This window comes from Notamacropus eugenii, chromosome 1 (assembly GCF_028372415.1).
Source record: "Notamacropus eugenii isolate mMacEug1 chromosome 1, mMacEug1.pri_v2, whole genome shotgun sequence".
NCBI classification, from domain to species: domain Eukaryota; kingdom Metazoa; phylum Chordata; class Mammalia; order Diprotodontia; family Macropodidae; genus Notamacropus; species Notamacropus eugenii.
The window spans coordinates 695,398,810-695,417,986 of record NC_092872.1 but is presented as its reverse complement, the minus strand read 5'-3'; the positions used below and the strand labels follow the sequence as shown (position 1 = coordinate 695,417,986).

General features: G+C 46.3%; 1 protein-coding gene and 1 long non-coding RNA gene across 2 annotated transcripts in view; one reads left to right on the top strand and one right to left on the bottom strand.

Annotated features, from left to right (window-relative positions):
- ATP6V0D1 (ATPase H+ transporting V0 subunit d1) overlaps positions 1 to 19,177 on the top strand; it is a 98,309-nt gene that overhangs the window by 77,915 nt on the left and 1,217 nt on the right. The window contains exons 3-7 of the mRNA XM_072636056.1: positions 3,888 to 4,066; positions 7,111 to 7,190; positions 18,226 to 18,303; positions 18,530 to 18,706; positions 19,026 to 19,103. Of these exons, the coding sequence (XP_072492157.1) occupies positions 3,888 to 4,066; positions 7,111 to 7,190; positions 18,226 to 18,303; positions 18,530 to 18,706; positions 19,026 to 19,103 (592 nt within the window). The remainder of the gene's footprint in view (positions 1 to 3,887; positions 4,067 to 7,110; positions 7,191 to 18,225; positions 18,304 to 18,529; positions 18,707 to 19,025; positions 19,104 to 19,177) is intronic.
- Positions 8,913 to 9,777, bottom strand: LOC140521245 (uncharacterized). The gene is made up of 2 exons (XR_011972845.1): positions 9,697 to 9,777; positions 8,913 to 9,356 (listed from the first exon to the last, which is right to left on the bottom strand). It is a non-coding gene; the product is annotated as an uncharacterized lncRNA (long non-coding RNA).

Here is a 19,177-nt window from a genome sequence, read left to right as displayed (position 1 = left end):
AGTGATTTGGAGCATTTTTAAAAACATGACTGTTGGCAGCTCTATCTCTTCCTTTAAGAACATCCTTCTCCTTTGGTCATTTTATTTAGTGGAAAATGATACTTCTATATTTCTTGTCATTCTGTAGGTATATTTGACAGCAGACCTTTATCAGGGAAATTTGTTGTAGGAATTGGCTTTCCACTTAATTGTTTTCCTTCTGACTTTAACTGCATGACTTTTGTCTTCTGGGATTCTCTCTCTTATTTGATCAAAATGTCTTGATCCGTCTTTGGGACAGTTTTATACTTTAATTCTCCTATAGTATGTTTCTGTGACGCTTTCTATCTAGGCGAGATCCCTATCAAGATATGCATGTGGTCAGAGATGAACTTGTAGTTGTGCAATCCACTGGCCTTCTTCATTCCTTTTTCACCCTTTGGTCTCTCCATAGCTTTGAATCATCAGTTCCATATGCCTCCTGCTGATAGCCCTAAGCTCTTCCTTCAGACATAGTCAACCTTCTCACCTTCTAACTTAAATTGGGGGCCAGACCTATGATTTCATTAATGTCGGAATCTCCTTGTGAGGAAAAAAAACCTCTTCTAATCTCATATGCAGTACCTGCTCTTCAGCTGATGGTCTTAGAGTTGTGCGGAGCATTGAGGGCCAGCACCCAGGGTCACACAAACTATTCTGGAAGAGAGATGGGACTTGAATCCATGCATTCTCAGCACTCAGCAACCCAGTACCCATTACACCACACTGTCCTGGAGCTTCTGTCACTACCGGGATAATCCTGCTTAGAAACCACATAGCACAGCACAACAAACAAGTATTCGATGCATTGACGACAGGAGTCCTTCCCCCAAGGATTCTAGTAGGGTGCAAGATAAATGAGAACCGGCCATAGGATATCTGTCCATTACAGAGTCACAAAGCAAAGGAGAGCTGGTGTGGTTAGAAGGTTTTTCACCTCTCTGAAACTTCCAACCACAATTCCTAGTTCTTTCTGGCCTCTGAGGCCAGCCAGAATTAATCTAATTCCCTTTACAATTTACCTGGTAAATGGTAATCCAGCCTTTGCTTAAAGTGAGGGGGAACCCACTCTGTCACCAAACTGTGTACTCTGCTTTTTGTAAGGAAGTTTTGCCTTGCATCACGCCTAATTTTGCCCCTTTGCTACTTCCTCCTGTTGTTCCTAGTCTGCCATCGGGGGCCAAGTAGAAGCAATTGCTCTTCAAACACTTGGACACCAAATCATGTGGAATGAATGCATGAAGCACTTAGTAAACACTGAGGATACAGATCAATAACTGAACTGAAAGCCACATCAGAATAACCTCCAAGTCAGGGCACCTCGAGGGCACCCAGCATGGTGTCTCCAACATGAATGAACCAATGAACATTTATCAAGTTTTACCCACTGCTAGGTCCTGGGGTACAAACAGAAAAATAATACAATCCCTGATCTCAAAGGAGCTCACATTCTAATGAGAGAGACAACACTTATGGAAGAGTTTAGCTGCAGGTCAGATGGAAAGGTCCCTTCACCAAGGCACTGGTAGTGGTTGAGCATTCCTGAGTGCTATGCTGCTTCATCTAGGGGAGCCTTCCTGCCCAACAAGCAACAATTGTTTGGCATTTAGTGGGGATTATTTTTAGGATTATTTCCTTGGATGGTGGCTATGAGGGCTGGGCTGGAAGCTGTTGGTCTGGTTGTGAGGTGGACACCCCAGGGCTCATGCTCATATGCCTGTTTTGGAAAGTTGGTCAGCAGTTGTTGCCAGTGGTGATAAAGAAGGTGGGCCCTTTCTTCACCATGATTCCTCCCCTCAGTGATGGCTAATGGGGGCTGGACTGGAAGCAGATCTAGTGGTTTGGAGACACTAATATTCCTAAGACTTGAGTTCAGGATCCTGCACTATTTCCATCAGGGTCTGAGGGAGATGGTGGTCAAGGTGGAGGTGGTGGCTTGACTTGTCTGGTACATGCTTTCTCCTATCTCTCCCTTATGATGCCTGCCCCATGAGTTGGTAGTTGGGGTGGGGGGAGTAGCTGGCCCTTTGTGTCCAGGAGTTGTCTCTCCACCCTTCATCACACATAGCTGTGAGGGCTGGGCTGAAAGTGGAACAGCTGGTGTTTTCCCAAAGTCTTTTTTTTTTTTCAGATTAACTATCTCAAGGTCTTTCATTCGTTATATGGTATTATCTAGAGGCCCTTCACCACCCTGTTTTGCCCTCTTCTGGACACCCTCCACCTTATCAGTGTCCGTTCTAAAACGTGGCAGCCAGCAGTGAAACTATTGGGTTAAGAAATAGCATAGACTAGTGAAAGGTGGACTGTCTTGGGAGTCAGTTCAAATACTGCCTCTGATGTTCCCAGTGAGACATTGGGCAAGTCATTGAACCTCCCTGAAACTCAACTGCTTTGTCTTTTTTACTGAAGGGCTTGGACAAGATGATCCTTGCAGTTCTTGGCAGCTCTCAATTGATCAGTGATCCCTTGATCCTTCTTCTGATGTGGTCTGACCAGGGCATAGTACAGAGAAACTCTTTCCTCCTTAGCCCTAGACACACTCCCTCTCTTAATGCAACTTAAAATGGCATTAGCTTTTTGTGTTTGGTATGTATACTCTTATGGAGCTGTAACCCCTCATAACCCCCAGATCCTTCTCAAACAAATGACTGGCTAGCCAGGCTTCTTACTTCCACCTGTTGGCATTTCTTTGGATCCTGATTTTGTCTTCCAGAATGTTAGTTGCCCCTTCCAGATTTGTGTCTTCTGAAAATTAGATAGCTGTACCATCTGTACCTTTCTAAAAATGACAAATAGCACAGAACTGAGACGTTTGTTTAAAGCAGCCCAACAGGGCTCTCCTGCTCTATGAAACAGACTTTTGCCATCCTCTCCCCTCTAGGATACAAGATTCTTGCTATCTCACCCAAGGTAACAGCCATACTGAGAGAAGACAGGAGTGAGGCAGTGCCTGGGTCTTGTTGCTTCAGGCCTCTCTACCCTGATGACAGTAGGGTCCAGATTGGGGGGTTTGGTTTGGTTTTTTATTACTAACTGGTAACTCCCACCTTTGCTCTTCCCCAGAACAACATACCAAGCCTAACTACCTCTGCCACTGTGTACTTCCTTTCCACCCAACTTGTTCTGGGAAGAGCCTGAGTTCATTAGAATAATAACTCACATTGATGATATTTGTCCAAATACAGACCCACACTTTCCCCTAAATCTGACTTGTATAGAACCTGTCTGTGGTCTCTAACTTTATCCTAAATAGACCTGATAGTTCACTATTTTGGGCAGTTTGGAACAGTGAAAGTCACAAAAAGAAAAGTAACCATTAAAACATCTCCTTTTGCATTTTATTATATTAAAATTAAAAAACTTAAAAATTGTTTTATGGCAATTTTAGAATTTGTCTTTAGTATGCAAAAGTAAGTTTATTTTCTAGTAGTATTTTACACATATTACACACATATTTTACACATATTACACATATTTCAAAAGTAAGTTTATTTTCTAGTAGTATTTTACACATATTTACACATGTTGGATCCTCATGAGGAATCTATGAAGTACATACCAAAAGTATGCTCCTTGTATAGATGGGGAGGCTGAGGTGCAGTGAGGTGAAATTATTTTTCTTGAGATCAAAAATGTGAAATTGAGTCTTCAAATTCCTGTAGTATTTCCATTGCATTCCACTGCCCACACTGTGATATTCTTTCTCACAATTATGCCGAAGGCACAAGGCACTAGTGGGGCCCTCCACTGAGATCCATTGCCTGGGCACAAGGCTTGTTTTCATGGAGCAGGCAAGGTCCTGGTCATCGATCCCCACCCCCCCCCTTTACTGAATGCCCTGATATCCAGTGTATCTGTTTCTCTTCCAGCTACAGCTACATGATCGACAATGTCATCCTGCTGATAACAGGGACCTTGCACCAGCGTTCCATTGCTGAGCTTGTGCCCAAGTGCCACCCACTAGGCAGCTTTGAGCAGATGGAGGCCGTGAACATTGCTCAGACACCAGCAGAATTATATAGTGCTATTTTAGTGGACACTCCACTTGGTAAGTAGCGATCACCCTGGACCCTTCCTAGTCTGTCTTATTTATTTATTTAGGGCCTAGACTCTGATCCCATGGTTTAGGTCTCCTTCTCATTACCATGCCTGCTTTCAGAAGGAGGGATAGAAAGGTGTGTTTCAAACCCAGAGAATTGAGACTGTCTCACTGTGTGACTTAGGGAAGGTTGTGGCACTTTTCTTGGCTTGTGTTTCCTCATGTTTCGCAGAAACAAAGCATCTTAGAGTTGGAAGGGGCCACAGAAACAGCTAGTCGAAACCCTCTAAAAAAAGGATCATACAGCATCTGAAGCCACCATTCCTCTTTAGGGCCATTCTCATTGTTAGAAGGGTCCTCCTCACATCCTACTGTTCTTCATTCTGATTTCTGAGCCAGAACAACAAGCCTAATCTCCCTTCCACCTGACAAGCCCATAAATACTTGAAAATAGCTATGGTTTCCCTCAAATCTTCTCTTCTCCAAACCAAACTAAACATCTCTGGGTATTTCAACCAGTTTGGCAAGATCTTGAGGCCTTTTGCCAATATTAGGTTTGCCTGTTTTTGGAAGGTCTCCAGCTTGCCAATACTTTTTCTAAAATGAGTTACCTAGAGCAGTATTCCAGATGTTGTCTGACAAGGACAGAGTGGAGAGAAATCATTAACCACCAGGTTCCTGCACACGCTCTCTCTCTCAATCTAGCCAAGCATCATTTGGGGCTTTTGTTTTTGCTTTTCTACCCCCTATCTGCCATATCATACTCTTGATTTATATTGAGCTTTCAGTCCACTGGAGCCTGCAGATCCTCTTCAGATGCATTTCTAGTGTATTCTCCCCATTTCTCCCTCCCCCAACCTTTTCTACTTGCAAACTTGAGTTTTTGGATCTGAGTGTAAGACTTCATATTTATCCCTATTAAATGTTATCTTCTTAGATTCAGCCCAATCTTCTAGACTGTTGAAATTCATTTGGCTGCTAATTTTATTGTCCCTTATGTTAACTAGCTGTCCTTTCCAACTTTACATCATCTGCAAATCTGATGAACATATGACATATATGTCTTTGTGTGGATGAACTCTTGAGCAATCCATGACAGCTGCTCATGGATTATTGTTTGATTTTGATATATTCATAGGAAGTACGGTAGTCTTGAAGAATCAAATTTTTTTACTTTAATTTTTTTATTATGAGCTTAAACATTATTTAAAAAAGCATTTCTTTATGCAGCAGAGAGTATAAAAAGAGGGTTGTATATGAAACCATTAGTCTCTAGGTCAGGCCACTTGCTTTGTTTTCAATGTATAAGTTCCATATGCTACTTTCAAAACTGTCCTGCTTGTTTGCGCTTCCTTCTGAACATCTCTCTGCTCTCTTTTGTGCACTTTTGTCCCCAGCCACTGCTTTTATTTAAAATTCCAGTGACCCTCCTTTTTTCTGACATCACTGTTGCTATTCCCCTCTCCCACTGGAATTCTTCCTTCTCCCAATTAAAATGAGGAGGGAAGGAGAGAGACAGAGAGGAGAGAGAAACTCTTGTAACAAATAATTGTAGTCTAGCAAAATGAATCCACACAGTGGCCACTTTCCAGAAGAGTACATTGATTAAACACTGTGCAGGCTGTATTACAGTTCATATATTAATTTTTAATGCTTACAAAAAAGACCATTCTTCACAATAACTCTAAGGGGGGAAGCATAAGTATTATTGTTCTCATGTTATAGGTGAAGTAACAAAAGTTTAGGTTAACATCCACAAGGATAGTCTGAGAGTTGGGATTTGAACTCATATATCCCAGTTTCCTTATTAAATCCTCTTTGCCATAAGTACTACATATTTGGTGGATAGAGTTCTAGGTTGGGAGACAGAAAACATAGGATCTGAGCCTACTTACTAGTTTGGGGACCTCAGTTTTCTCCTATGTAAAATTCTATATAAAATCCTCCTATATAAAAAATTAGAATTGAATTTAATGAATATTCAAGGTCTTTGTGTATCCTCCAGCCTTCATCTATTACCCTTATTTCCACCAAATCCTCTAGGATCCCAGGTGCCCAAACTACATCAGATTTCTCCCCACCAGTACAACCAAACCTGGCAGTGAGTGTCCTAAGTGAAGGGAGATGGTCATGCTCCTTCCTTGTCCCTTTCATTCCCCTTCCCCTGGAAACACTGGTTGGATTTTTCAGTAAGGTTTTGCTAGGATCCAAAGGAAAGAAGGGACTACCTAGACTAGACCAGGCCATTTCTAGTGGCAGTACAGAGAAAGAGACTAGTTTGGTCCAAAATGAATAAATGAATGAATGGATGGTCCCAGTAAAGGTCATGATAAATAGACATCCAGACAGAAAAAGATTCTTATTAAAGATAGATTAGGAGTCACCTTCTTCTCTTGGGTCCCCACCTAATGCCTATCTTCCCTGGTCCTCAAGCAGAGCTTGGAAGAAAGTCCCAGAAAATGGTGGTGTCACTGAGTCTTGGCCCCAGTTGATGGACACTGAGGCGAGAGTGTGTGCATTGGGGAGAAAAGGGAGTTTTGGCCTCTTATACAAGCATGTCCTTGGCATTGTGTGCTTTTGGGTCAGTACCAGAGGCGATTAGATCATGTTATGGCCCCAACACTTGCCAGTTTTCTTATTTATAAATCAGTTCTAGAAAATAAAAGTACAAGGAAGAAGCCCTAAATCAGCTCAAACATGTTACCAAATCTCTGCCTCACCACTTCCAAGCTGTTTGGAAGTCCAAGAGAGTCATGGAGAGGATGCCTGGAGAAGGCGCTTGATTTCCCTAAAGCGAATCCTGGGGCAGGGGGCCTAGCTCCTGGAACCCTTGGTGGGAGGGATAGGGGGGACCCTATGTCCTCTCCTACCCTGAGCTGGATTCTTGCCTGAGCTCCAGCTGCATTGTCAAGTCCTTTCCTCGGGCTCCTCTGAGCCTGTCCTCCTTCCATCTCTCCTCTCCCCCAGGCCCCCCTCACAAGGAGCCTGGCCCAAAGGAGAGGTGCCTTAGCCTGCCAAATTCTTCCCTACCCTGCCTGTCTCTCTATTTTCAGCTGCATTCTTCCAAGACTGCATCTCTGAGCAGGACCTCGACGAGATGAACATCGAGATCATCCGCAACACTCTATACAAGGTACCCTTCCCCCCCTAGAACTGATCTGTGAAACTGGTGGAAGCATGAGGAGAGAACCTGAGAAAGATATCCTACTTGTCTCCCTACCACAGTGGTGTGAGCTTCTCAGCCTCCAAGGGGATCTGGCCAGCTGCTGGTGGATCGGAATGTGGGGAGGGGGATGATTTATGCAGCACATTGGTGCTCAGGCTGAGCCAGGTACTGCTCCCAGGGGCTCAGTGCAGCGTGAAGACCAGGCTGAGAACAGGTTCTCCATCCCTGGGGCACCCTCAGTGGGGCCCAGATAAGATCAGCTTGAGCACTGCCATGTGCTTTGGCCTGTCAGAGCTGGCTCAGGACTGCTCCCCACTCTCCTTACACATGCCCCCTCAGCAGGGAGTAGGCACCCAGACCCAGGCAGGGAAGGTCACAGAGGTGAGTCCTTTTTCTCTGGACTTCACCAGGGACAAGACAGGGACAAGTGCCATAGAATTAGGAAAGCACCCTGGCCTTGAAGCCTAAGGGTGGGCATTCTTCCCCCTCTGTGCTCTAACTTCCCAAGGCAAATCACTCCCTCTTCTGGGAGTCACCTTTCCCTTAAAGCCAAGGCAGGACCTTGGACAAATGTGACTTCTCAGGTCCTGTCTAGCCTAGACCCTCTGAGGACAAGTGGGACAACCCCTCCCCAGGCTTGACTGCTAACAGCTGAGAGTGCTGGGACGTGCACGCTTCAGCCAGCCCCTGGCAATGAGACTCTTTCAAGTACTCTCAGCTGGGCCGAGGAAGGAGAGTGCACAGTACCTGTGAGCTGTACCCCTTGTCCAGGGAGGGAGCTGCCCTGATTGATTAACTCTCAGGCTTCTTAGAGGGGAGACCAGGCCCTCATGGGCAGGAATGGGACAAAGGGATTCCGGGGAGACTGCTGCTGATATCCTTCACTCCCCATCAGCCTCACTTTGAGGGACACCCTTAGAGAATATGTAGCAGGGGCCTAAGCTTTGCAGCCTTGGGCCTTTCTGCACTGCCCTTGTTCTCCAGAAGTTCAGGGCACCACATCTTGGAATGAAAAGTCACACACTTGAAATTGGAATGCCTGGGTTCAAACCCCAGCTCTGCCATGAACCGCTTGGCAAGTCCCTTGACTTTCTGGGATTCTTTTTCTTCGGCTATAAAAACAGGATGAAATGGTCTCTAGGGTCCCTTTCAGCTCTGACATCCTATGATACTGTCTATGATTCTGAGTACCCAGGGAGGGCAGGAGAGGAGGTGGTGACTGCAGGGAAACTCCTCTTCTCTTTGGAAAACCAGCTTGCCTCCCAGGTTCTCTTGTTTCATGGTATAGGTTTGGGGTGTTTGGGTGAGCAGGCAAAAATAAACCAAGGAGTTATTGGGTATCTAAAGCTCAAGACTTAGACTTAGACCCAATAGGCCAGCCTCGATACTGGGGGAGATTGCCCCCTCTAAACCAGCACTAGCCAGAAGGCATTCCAGGAAGGTAGCTGGTCAGGAGAGAGCCTGCCCTTACTGACACATTCCACAGGGGAAGCCAGTCTCCTGGTCCTGGTGGCAAAACACTTTGTTTGAGGAAGAACACAGTGGTCTAGGGCAGAGGGTACTACTACCTAGTTTTGCTAGGACCCACAGGAGCAGATGTGGCCCCTAGGATGGGGGTGGGGGAACCTGATGGGAGTTTCTAGCCTCAAAGAGGCCATGTCCATACAAAGTACAAGTCTGGGATCCAGATTGTGATCTTAGGCAAATCATTTAATTACCACAACTCCTGTTTGTATAAGATGGGCTGGCCCAGTGAGTGAAGCGTAGCCTTGGAATCCAGAAAGCTCTGGGCTGAGTCCTGCCTCTGACACAGTCCTGGCAGCACAGCCAGGAGCAGGGTACTTGACCTCTAAGTTACAGATGAGTTCCTGATCGCTTCTGTGGGGAGTCACCACAATAAGAGTCCCCACCTCAAAGCAGTTCCATTGTGACATCCCTGGGAGGAGGTAGTGAAGTGTTAGCATTGGTCACACACAGGGGAAGTGTCAAGGCAGGATTGCATCACAGGAGTCCTTTACCTGTCCAAGGTAACATCCACTTATTCCTTGGGGCCTTGGTTTCCTCTTCTGTAAGCTGACAGGAAGAGATTGGACTAAATGATTCCTAGTATTCTTTTAACATTCTCGGCGTAATCTATGGAGTGAGAAGAATTCAGACCTCACACACTTAACTTTAGTTAACACATACCTGAACTTGCTTTGATCTTTGAGAACACAAGAGCTGGAAGCCAGGCCTTGGGCTTCGGAGACAAGAGGCCAGGTCTCGTGGCTCCTACTATTAGCCAGACACCTCCATCCCCCCAAAAACAGGGCAAGGGGGCTGAGAGAACAATAATGGCCAGCTGTTGGGGTAGGGGAATGACCCCTGCTGACTCAATAGGCCGACCTCAGGCACCAGGGGAGCCATCTGCTGATTTTATTAACATGAGCATCTCTTCCTCCCTAGTCTCCACTGCCAGCTGGACGCTTCTCACCTCCTGCAGACTCCGCCCCACCCTGAGTGCTTGGTTCCAGTTGCTGAGGCCTCCTCTTTTCTCTTCTTGCCTTCCTTTCCCACTCTTCTCTCCAACCCACAGCTCTCAGGAGGCAGCAGCCCCACCCCTCCCACCCGGGTAAACCATAGGGCCTTTGTGAGTTCATGCACCTGAGGGTGTGATGGTAGGCTGGGCACCCCTGCATCAGCCTTCTCAAGCCCTTCTTGCAAGGCCAGAGAATTGAGAGGGAAATCGTCCCTGATATGAGCCCCCAGCCTTTCTGGGAATTGACAGCCAGCCAACTTTCAGAGGGCATCTTATTCCTAGTGGGCACCTTTCCCTCCCCTTCCCAGATTCTGCTTGTCAGAGTTCAGGAATATCTCAGAGGCCACCCAACACTATGCCTTCATTTTTCAGACCCAGAGAGGGAAATCATGTTCAAGTCAAATAAGTTAGTGGCAGAGCTGGGACTTGAACCCAGGTCTCCTGACTCTGAGTCTGTTTCCATGGCAGTGCTTCAGTCCTGGCCTGGGTTAACTCCATGAAGTCCTAGATCATGGAAGAGCTGAGCTAATGGGATATCCACGCATCCCCATCCCACCCCTGCCAGGCCCTGGCTGACCCAGCTGCCATATCTCTGCTCCTAGATTGGGCTGGAGCTATGAACAACTCTCCCTTCATCACCCCAACCTATACCCTGCAGTCCTTACCAAGACTGGTTCAAGCTGGAGTCGTTAGGTTGCTCTGCCCTGAGGGGCTGAGGAGAAAGAAAACCCTGATCCAAGACCTCTCTGGCTCACAAGACTGATTATAAACATAAAGCCCCTTAGGGGTTCATGCCAGGGTTGCCTGCTTGGCTCCATCCCTGTCCCAGTGGCCACAGATGGGGAGATTAGCTAAGCCCTCCTGCCCTAGAATGAATGGGAATTGCAGGCAGTTCACATGGGCTTTGAGCAGCCAGCTGGGCCCTTCAGAATTCCAAGGAATTTGGGATGGGGGAGTGCCTTGGTCATTCAGTGATTTTTATTCCCATCAGACCAGGCATCCCAGAGATAGCACAGGAGATTTCGTTGCTTTACCCTAAGATCTTCCTTCCTTCTGTTTTGGGATATAAGGAACCCCACCTGTCCATCCACCCTCCTTCCTCCCCCAGAATAGCTTGGGCAAACAGTTGGGTTAGAGGAGGCAAAGTATGGGACTATAGACCAGGCTGGCAGTTTCACCTGAACAAATAAGAAACAAGAAAAGCCAACCCTGAGCTAAGTCAACAGTAAGACTGAGAGACTGTGGTCAGGCCCTGGCACATCTGGACACTCTCAGGTTTAGGAAGGCTCTCTGGGTACAGGCAGGTAGGAGAAGCCATCTCCCCAGGGCTTCCTCAGCCAGATGGCATGTGCCAGGCTTGCATGGGGCACACCCCCTAAGGTACTATCTAATGAGACTAGTGGTATCTGTATTGGAGAGGAGAAAGGATTTGGGAATCTGTATTTAGGGGTGATTTCCTTAGCTGCCAGGGAAATCTAAGAGGTCTGGCCTTTGGGCTGAGCCATAGCAAAGCTGTCAGGTTCTTAGTATGTAGTATTCTACCTACCTACCTCAGACTTGCCGGTTCATCTTGAATGCAAAAGGTTCATACCAGGACACTAACAATTAGGCAATATTGTTTTATAAAAAGAACTGGATCTGAAGCCAGAATCCCAGGTCTTCAACATTCAACTTGGACAACCTTGCAAAAGTCATTTCCTTCCTGAGCCTCAATTTCTCTTCCAAATGAAGCAGCTGGCCTAGATTACTTCTAAGGTCCTTCCCAGCTCTAAATCCTATGAGACTTGGTTCTCTCCCCTGCCCTCCCCATTACCCACTAGCCTAGCCCCGTATTTTCTCTATTGGCAGAATTGATTTTGCAGTCCAAGTGGCATGAGACTATTTCCCAGCTAGGAGAAAGTCTTTGCGGCTCTGCCTCAGCACCTCAGCAGCTTAACTGGCTGTGTATGGTAAATACAGTTCTATATGGTTCAGAATCTATCTTTTCAGAGAAGAGTCTCCTTGCTTTCCTGACATCCTCTCTACCGCCACCACTACCCCCCTCCTTTGCCCACATGGCCATTTTCTACCTGGTAACCAACCTCTCGTGTTTCCTGGATGTCCCTGGGCAGGCTGGCAGCATGCCTCATGGGTGTGTGGGTGCCACTGGCCCAAATGTCAGGTCATAGTCTGGGAGAGAAGCATGGGTTTGAGGCTGGTACTCTGCCATGTTCCTCACCAGGACTTCAAGAGACAGCCATCCTAGAGTAGCCAGACCTCTTATTAACTAGTTCTTGGAGGCCTTCAGGTGGAGCCTGAACTTATCAGGGATTCCTCCTTGAATACAGTTTGGACTAAACCCCCAAAGTTCCAGCTCAGATATTCTGGAATTTCTGGCCCCCGATTCACATTGCACATCCTGTTGTCTTCCTTGGCTTTAGTCATCCCATCATAGTGCCAGGTACTATTCATTGGTGAATGTGCCATCACGTGCACCTTTGGTGGGAGAGTGTAAACCCAGCCATAGGTTGTCCTCAGAGCTTATGAGGAGCAGACACAACCTAAGAACTTTGGTTCTTCTGTAGGACACAGACTGAATCAGTATGTCTGCTGCTCCTCCCCAGCACTGACCAGGCCTGAGGGGGCCTTGAAGCCAGACAGTCTAGATTCTTTGCAGAGGTTTGGGATTTTATGGAATAAATATAAATTAATATAAAATTTTATGAAATAAATATAAATTAATATGAAATAGAGATTCTACCAGATCCTTCTAAAGATCTCTGGAGTTCACTGTCTCCTTCACACAGGAGTCAGTGGTGAGGGGGACTCCAGTACTAATCGCTCTTCCCTGTGTGACTGGCAATCCAATTTGTCCAATAAGAAGTGTTTTGCTCCTGCTGGCAGCCCCAAAATATCCAGCCCATGTGATGTGCTTCTGACATCCACACTGGCAATAATGATCCTTCAGCAAAGAAGGAACTGACAATTTGGCCTGTGATGTATGAGATGGGGCTGAGGTGGGGGAAGAATTTCTTACTGTCTGACAGATCAAGGAAAAGAAATGGCCTTTTGAGCTAGTTACATTGGCAGAGACTTAGGAAAGGCTGTGTCACTGCTTGGGGGGACCAGTCACATCAGACTTCTGCACTGGTGGCCTGGCAAGGGAGGGGCCAGTCTTCATCGAGACCACTCAGGGAAACTGGATAATGAAGGGAAAAAGCAATGAGTTCTTAAGGACCCAGGTTTAAATCCTGGTGCTGTTGCTGCCTTATGACTGTGGACAAGTTTTTTCTCCTTTCTGGGTCTCCTTTTCCTAATTTTCTAAGATAAGAGGGGATGGATTTGATCACTCCCCTGGTCTAGGGGCAGCAGGGTGTGATGGAAAGAAGCAAGAGACTTGGTTTCCATCCTAGCTTTGAAATTTACTAAGTATATGATCAGAGACAAGTGACTTCACTCCTGAGATTGTTTCCTCACTTTTGGAATTATAAGTTACTGTATCTAAGGTCCCTTCCAACTTTAAATTCTTTGAACAGATGAAGCTAGGAGTTAGCTTTCCGTGCCTCTGATTCCATAAACCCAGGTGTTCCTGTAGTTCAGAGCTGATGGGTTTTCAGGAATTCAGAACTATATCACCCTAGTGTAGTCAAATTGTGGACAAACAAAGCAAGTGCAGGCGATCCCAGGTCACCTTTTCTTTAAGGCTCAGTTCTGCCCTTCCCCCTTAAGCTGAGCTCCATCTGGGAGTCCCTTAGGAAGAAATAGCCTCCTTCTCTTACTGTGTGTGTCTCTAGATTCTACACTGCCACCAAAGTCCTGCTCTTTCCTCATAGTATGAAGATGACTGAGGTCTTGAAGGCTGGCAGTGGAACATAAGCTCTGGTAGGTTTTATCATGCCACAACAGTTTTAAATACAGTCCCAGCAACAGATTTTGCTGTCCCAGGATGAGATTAGTTAAGTAAGAAGAAGCCCGTCATCAGTCAGCTAGCCACTGTGGAAAGAATCATTTTGCTGTAACATCCCATGAAACAAAAAAGAATTAAAAATAGCCCTTAATGCTCTGTGGTCCCTTTCTGTAGTAATAATCAAGAAAGGGACCAGAGAGAGCCAAGAACTGCAACTTTCAGGCTTCTGTGAGTATTAACAATCATTGGGACTCCAAGCTTGCGAGAGCCTTGTCCAGTGACCAAACCATAATATTGTTGGAGAAACTGAATGCTGTTAATATTGGCCTTCTCATTGTAAAGGAAACTAGAAGCTCTAGGTAAGTTGAAGATAAACAGAAGGAGAGGTGAACAAAGTGGGGAGTAGACTAGCTTCCTCATGCATCCCCAGACCATTCCCTGGAGTGCTTGACAGTCAGGCTTTGTGGTGCTCTCGACCACAGGACACAGCTTAGAGAAGACTGTGAAGGCTCCTGTAGCTTCTGCACCACCCTCTGTTGCAGAGAATGAAGAGATAGAGAAAATCTATGGAGAATTTCTTGATTCTGGGAAGAAAGTCTTGATAAGACTTTCCAAATTAAATCACTCTCTACTTTGATACTTAGTGGCTTTAGTACAAAGGGGAGTATAAAGAAGGATGGCTTCCCCAAACATTGGACCATACTGCTTAGGATGCTGCAAGGCCATAGGGTAAGAGTTGCATACCCATATATCATCACTGTCTGCTTCAAGAAGAATGTTTAGAAGCAATGGTCAGTCATTGGGAGAGCTCAATAACAGGTCATGTTCCACACATGGAAACTAAATGCATGTGAAGAGATAGGAAGCACCTGCTTGTCAGAATGAATGTCATTTCCCAGTCCGTTGCTTCTGACCTGGCAGAGTCTTGACATAGTAGAGCAAAGATCAAAACCAACACCAAAACCGATAAAAAAAGAAGAAGGTTCCACATAGGCCACAGTATTGATGACAGCACTTCTTGTGGTAGCAAAGAACTGGAAATAGCTCTCTACTCAGGCCATTATTTAATCAAGTCTATTACTTCCAGGATCAAAGGTAAAATCCTCTGTTCAAAGCCCATAATGATAAAGAGGTCCATCATTTGAGGTTGGCCAAACAAATTGTGGCATGGAATCTCATGGAATATTACTGTGCTGTAAGAAACAACAAATATCGCACAGAAAAGCAAGGAAAGACTATATGAACTGATGCAAAGTGAAGTAAGTGGAACAAAGAAAACATACACGACTGCAATGATAAATAGATACAACGTAAACTGTAAATTTACAGTCACTGTAAAACAAAAGTGAATGTTGTAAAATTCCAGGAAAGAAGCTTGGCCACAAAGGAGAGATGAGAGGGGGCCTCCTCCCCATACTCCTTTGGTTGGGGCAGAGAGTGGTTCACAAGTACACGCTGCATATATTGGTAGATTTTTCAATGTACTGATCAGTTTTACTGAAATTTTTTTTTCCTCCTTTTCCTTTTAAAAAACCTCTTTCTTATTAGGGATAACTCTTTGGGAGGGAAGTGGAAGAATATAGGGGAAATTTTACTCAATACAAAAATGAACCATATCAATAAAAACATTTTTAATCAGTACCAAATTGGAAGAATAAAAATTGTATATGGTATGCAATTGAGACAATTCTGACCTGACATAATGCTAAGAAAATTAGGAGAAGCCCCCAGTGTAGTGGACTGTAGTGGAGGATTTAAAGAAAACACACAGATACAAGTTTCAAAGACCAGAAAATCATGAATTAGTTGTAATCTGCACCTCTGGCAAGCATACCCCCCAGGAGGTTCCAGAATGATGGAAGTATTGAAGTCTAAGTGATCAGGAGGTCCAAAACCTGTAAGAAGTTTCCTTCAGCACTGATGGGGGAAGTGAATGAGAGAACCAGTCTGCCTGAAGATGAAGAAAGGCTTGCCCATAGAGAAAATAGATGATGTCAGAAGGGAGTGGAAAGGTCTAAGAAAGGGCACCTGTTTTGGACCACAGGGGAAACCTAGACTGACATGGTCAGGAAAGGTGGTTGCTTTTGGGGCCAGACAGCAGGTGGTCCGGCATCAGGATTAGGCGCAGATCTAAGGTGGTACCAATAGTGAGAGTAAGTCAGCAAGCATTGAGGCATTAAGATTAAGGGGGATTGGGGAAAAGCTTTTTGCAATAGATAAGACTTTCATTGAGACTCCAAGGAAGCCAAGGAAACTAGGAGGCAAAGATGAGGAAAGAAATAGTTGCAGATAAAAGGGACAGTCAGAGAAAATGCCCAGAGTCAGGAGAGAGCATCTCCTACAAAAACCATTAAGGAGGACAGCATCATTGATGTCAAAGAGTCTGAGGTCAAGAGAGCAAAACTAAGGTAGGAGAAACCTGGGGAGATGGAAAGGGGTCAGCTTAATTGATTAAATAAAGGAGTGATTTGGTTAGATCTTTGTTTTAGGAAGATCCATTGGGCAACTAAATGGAGGATGGACTGAAGTAGGGAGAGACTCGAGGCAGGGATGCTGTTGCAGTAATCTAGGCATGCAGCCATGAGGTGCAGCAGAGTGGTGGCAAGACAGAGTCAGAGGAGAGAAAGAAGGGTACTGAACAGAGATATTTGGAGGGCTGGCAACTGATTGAGTCTGTGAGATGAGAGGGCAAAAAGTCCAGGATGACACTCAGGCTGCAGGAGGATCCTAGTGTCCTCAACAGTAACACGGGACAAAAGATAATGAGGTCAGTTTGGGAAATGTCTGAGACGTCTAGTTCAAACTGTCTAATAAGATGTGATACCACAGGTCCTGAGAAAGGTTAAGGAACCTAACCAGGAAGACCTCGCTTTATGGACTCTGGGCAAGTCACTTAACCCCTGTCTTCCTCAGTTTCCTTTACAAATAGATTTGAGCATTGTCAGTATAGAGATGATAATTGAATCCATGGGAGTGGAAGGGATCACAAAGGCAAATAGTATAGCAGAAAAGGAGAAGAGGGGCCAGCACAGAAACTTGGGCTGACACCTGTGGTTAGCTGGCATAACCTGGATGATGATCCAGCAAGGGAGACTGAGAAGGCATGGTGGGAGAAGGAGGAAGAGAGCCCAAAAGGGGAGAACAGGTTTCTGCTCACAGGTTACCCCTGGGCACTGCCATAGTCAGCTGCTTTCAGGCCAGTAAGTAACCACTCTGGTGTGTGCCACCATGGAGCGTTCCCCTGCCTATGGGGGCAAATGGGCAGCCTGCTCAAGTCATCCTCAGTCTGGGCTACACCTGAAGGGCTCATCTTCACCAAGACTCCTACTCAAGGTCACTCCTGGTGACTCCAGGTCCTTCAGGCTTGACTAGAGTAGAAAAAGTCAGCCACTGCTGCCTCCATTTACCTCCATGCAGGGAGCCCCTGCAGAGGACTCTTCCCTGCCATTCCTAGGGTCTCCAAAGAACAATTTCACCTGGGTGAGAAAGTCCCCTTGTCCTTCTGTACCCTCTTTCTCCCTGGCTTTGGAGGAAGCTAGGCATCTGTCTGTGGAGGGCAGCAAGCAACCAGGGTGGAGAGGGGAGAAGGAACTCTGAGTAGGCAAGATGGTATAGTGCAGTCTCAGTTTCTTCTTTTGCAAAATGGGAAGTGTCCCTGCAGTAAGATGGTTGTCCTGTGGTGTGAAGTCCCCATCAGCTGACATCACTGTTCATCATTGTAGCACATCAGGATGGGTTGGATTCAATGACTGCAAAAGTCCCTTCAAACTGGCCCCCAATCATCACTGGGCCTCAGTTTTCTCATTTCTAAAAGGGCTGAGTAGGATTAGATCATCTCTGAAGTCCTTCCTAACAGAGTGAGAAGGCAGGATTGAAGGAGGTGGAGGTGATGAGAGAGTACCATAGAGTAAGACCAAAGCACAGACTGGACCAGGAAGCAGAGAACCTCAGATGGGACAGACGCTTTTGAGGATTTTCCCACGTCCTCACACTCACACTCATCATTCTAAAATGTAACCTAGCTCTTTTCTCTGCAGTCATTTCCGCTAGCCACTTTCACGAGCTCATGTTGTGGCAGAACTCTGGACCCGGAATAAGACCAAGGCTCTGTGGGAATTGAGTGATGAGAATAGAGAGCCCAACTGCCCCCTCCCCCCGCCCCAGCAAGGCTTGGAGGCATACCTGTAACCTTCTTAGCCCTATACCCAGTCTGGTTGTAGGAGAGGCCAGGGATGAGGCTTGAGGTTTTCAAGATGGAAGGAATCCGTAAAGATTATATAATCCATTCCATCCCCTCATTTTGCAGATGGAAAAGCAGGCATAGAACAGGTGACACCCAAGGTCACATAGGTTGTGAGTGGCAGAGCCGTGATTGAGGAAAGGGGAGACTTGTTAATATTCTAGAGTTTCACCAGAGAGGCCACTGAGAGTGAAGACATAGGTTTGAGCAAGAAGGGTGCTGCCCCTTTGCCTGGAGCATGTGCCAGAAGGGCCCAGTCCTGTTGCCCCTAAGCCCTCCCCATATGTGGAGGCCAGTGGGAATTGGAAAACCGTGGAAGGAACAGAATGATCAGCAAACCTGCTACCTCTGTTTCCAGGCCTACCTAGAGTCTTTCTACAAGTTCTGCGCCTTGCTGGGGGGTACCACCGCAGATGCCATGTGTCCTATCCTGGAGGTAAGTGCTATACAGGTTCCCATTCCATGGTCAACAGCAAGCCTTGATACCCAAGCCCTGCCTTTCACCTTCCCTCCTTCTGCCTCCTCCTTGCCACTCCCAAAGAGTGGTCCCACAGGGAAGGGTAGCAAGGAAGCCTGAGACCAGATTCACCAAAGCAGTCTGGTCCAGTGCTCATGAGTTTACCATTCCACCCTCACCCCCAATGTATGTTTATCCATGCCAGTTTGAGGCCGACCGCAGAGCCTTCATCATTACCATCAACTCATTTGGCACTGAGCTCTCCAAGGAAGACCGGGCTAAGCTGTTCCCACATTGTGGGAAGCTCTACCCTGAGGGCCTGGCCCAGCTGGCCCGGGCTGATGACTACGAACAGGTCAAGACTGTGGCTGACTACTATCCGGTGAGTGGGGATGGGAGCAGTTGCCTCCCACCAGTGCCAGGGGCCCCTAACTCCTTCCCCACCTCTCCATCCTGAAAAAAAAAAGTGAGACACCTTTTTTGTTTCATCACCTTTCCTTTTCTTCCTTTCCTATCTCCATATGCCATTGGGCTCTGGCACTCAAGTGCCAGGGGCCGTCCCCAAGGCCGTACTCTGACCCTCTGACCTTCACTGGCATGATCTGCCTCACCTTCCTCTCTCACCCTCTTCCTATCACCCTCCTCAGGACCACCCTGAACTGTGATTTCCAACCTAAGCATTACCCACCATTATCTCCTAGGAATATAAACTGCTCTTTGAAGGGGCTGGCAGCAATCCTGGCGATAAGACCTTGGAGGACCGATTCTTTGAGCATGAGGTAAAAGGCTTTTCTTTAGTCTTTATCCCCCTCCTCTCCATAAAATGTGGTTTTTTTGGCTTAGTGGGGAGAGG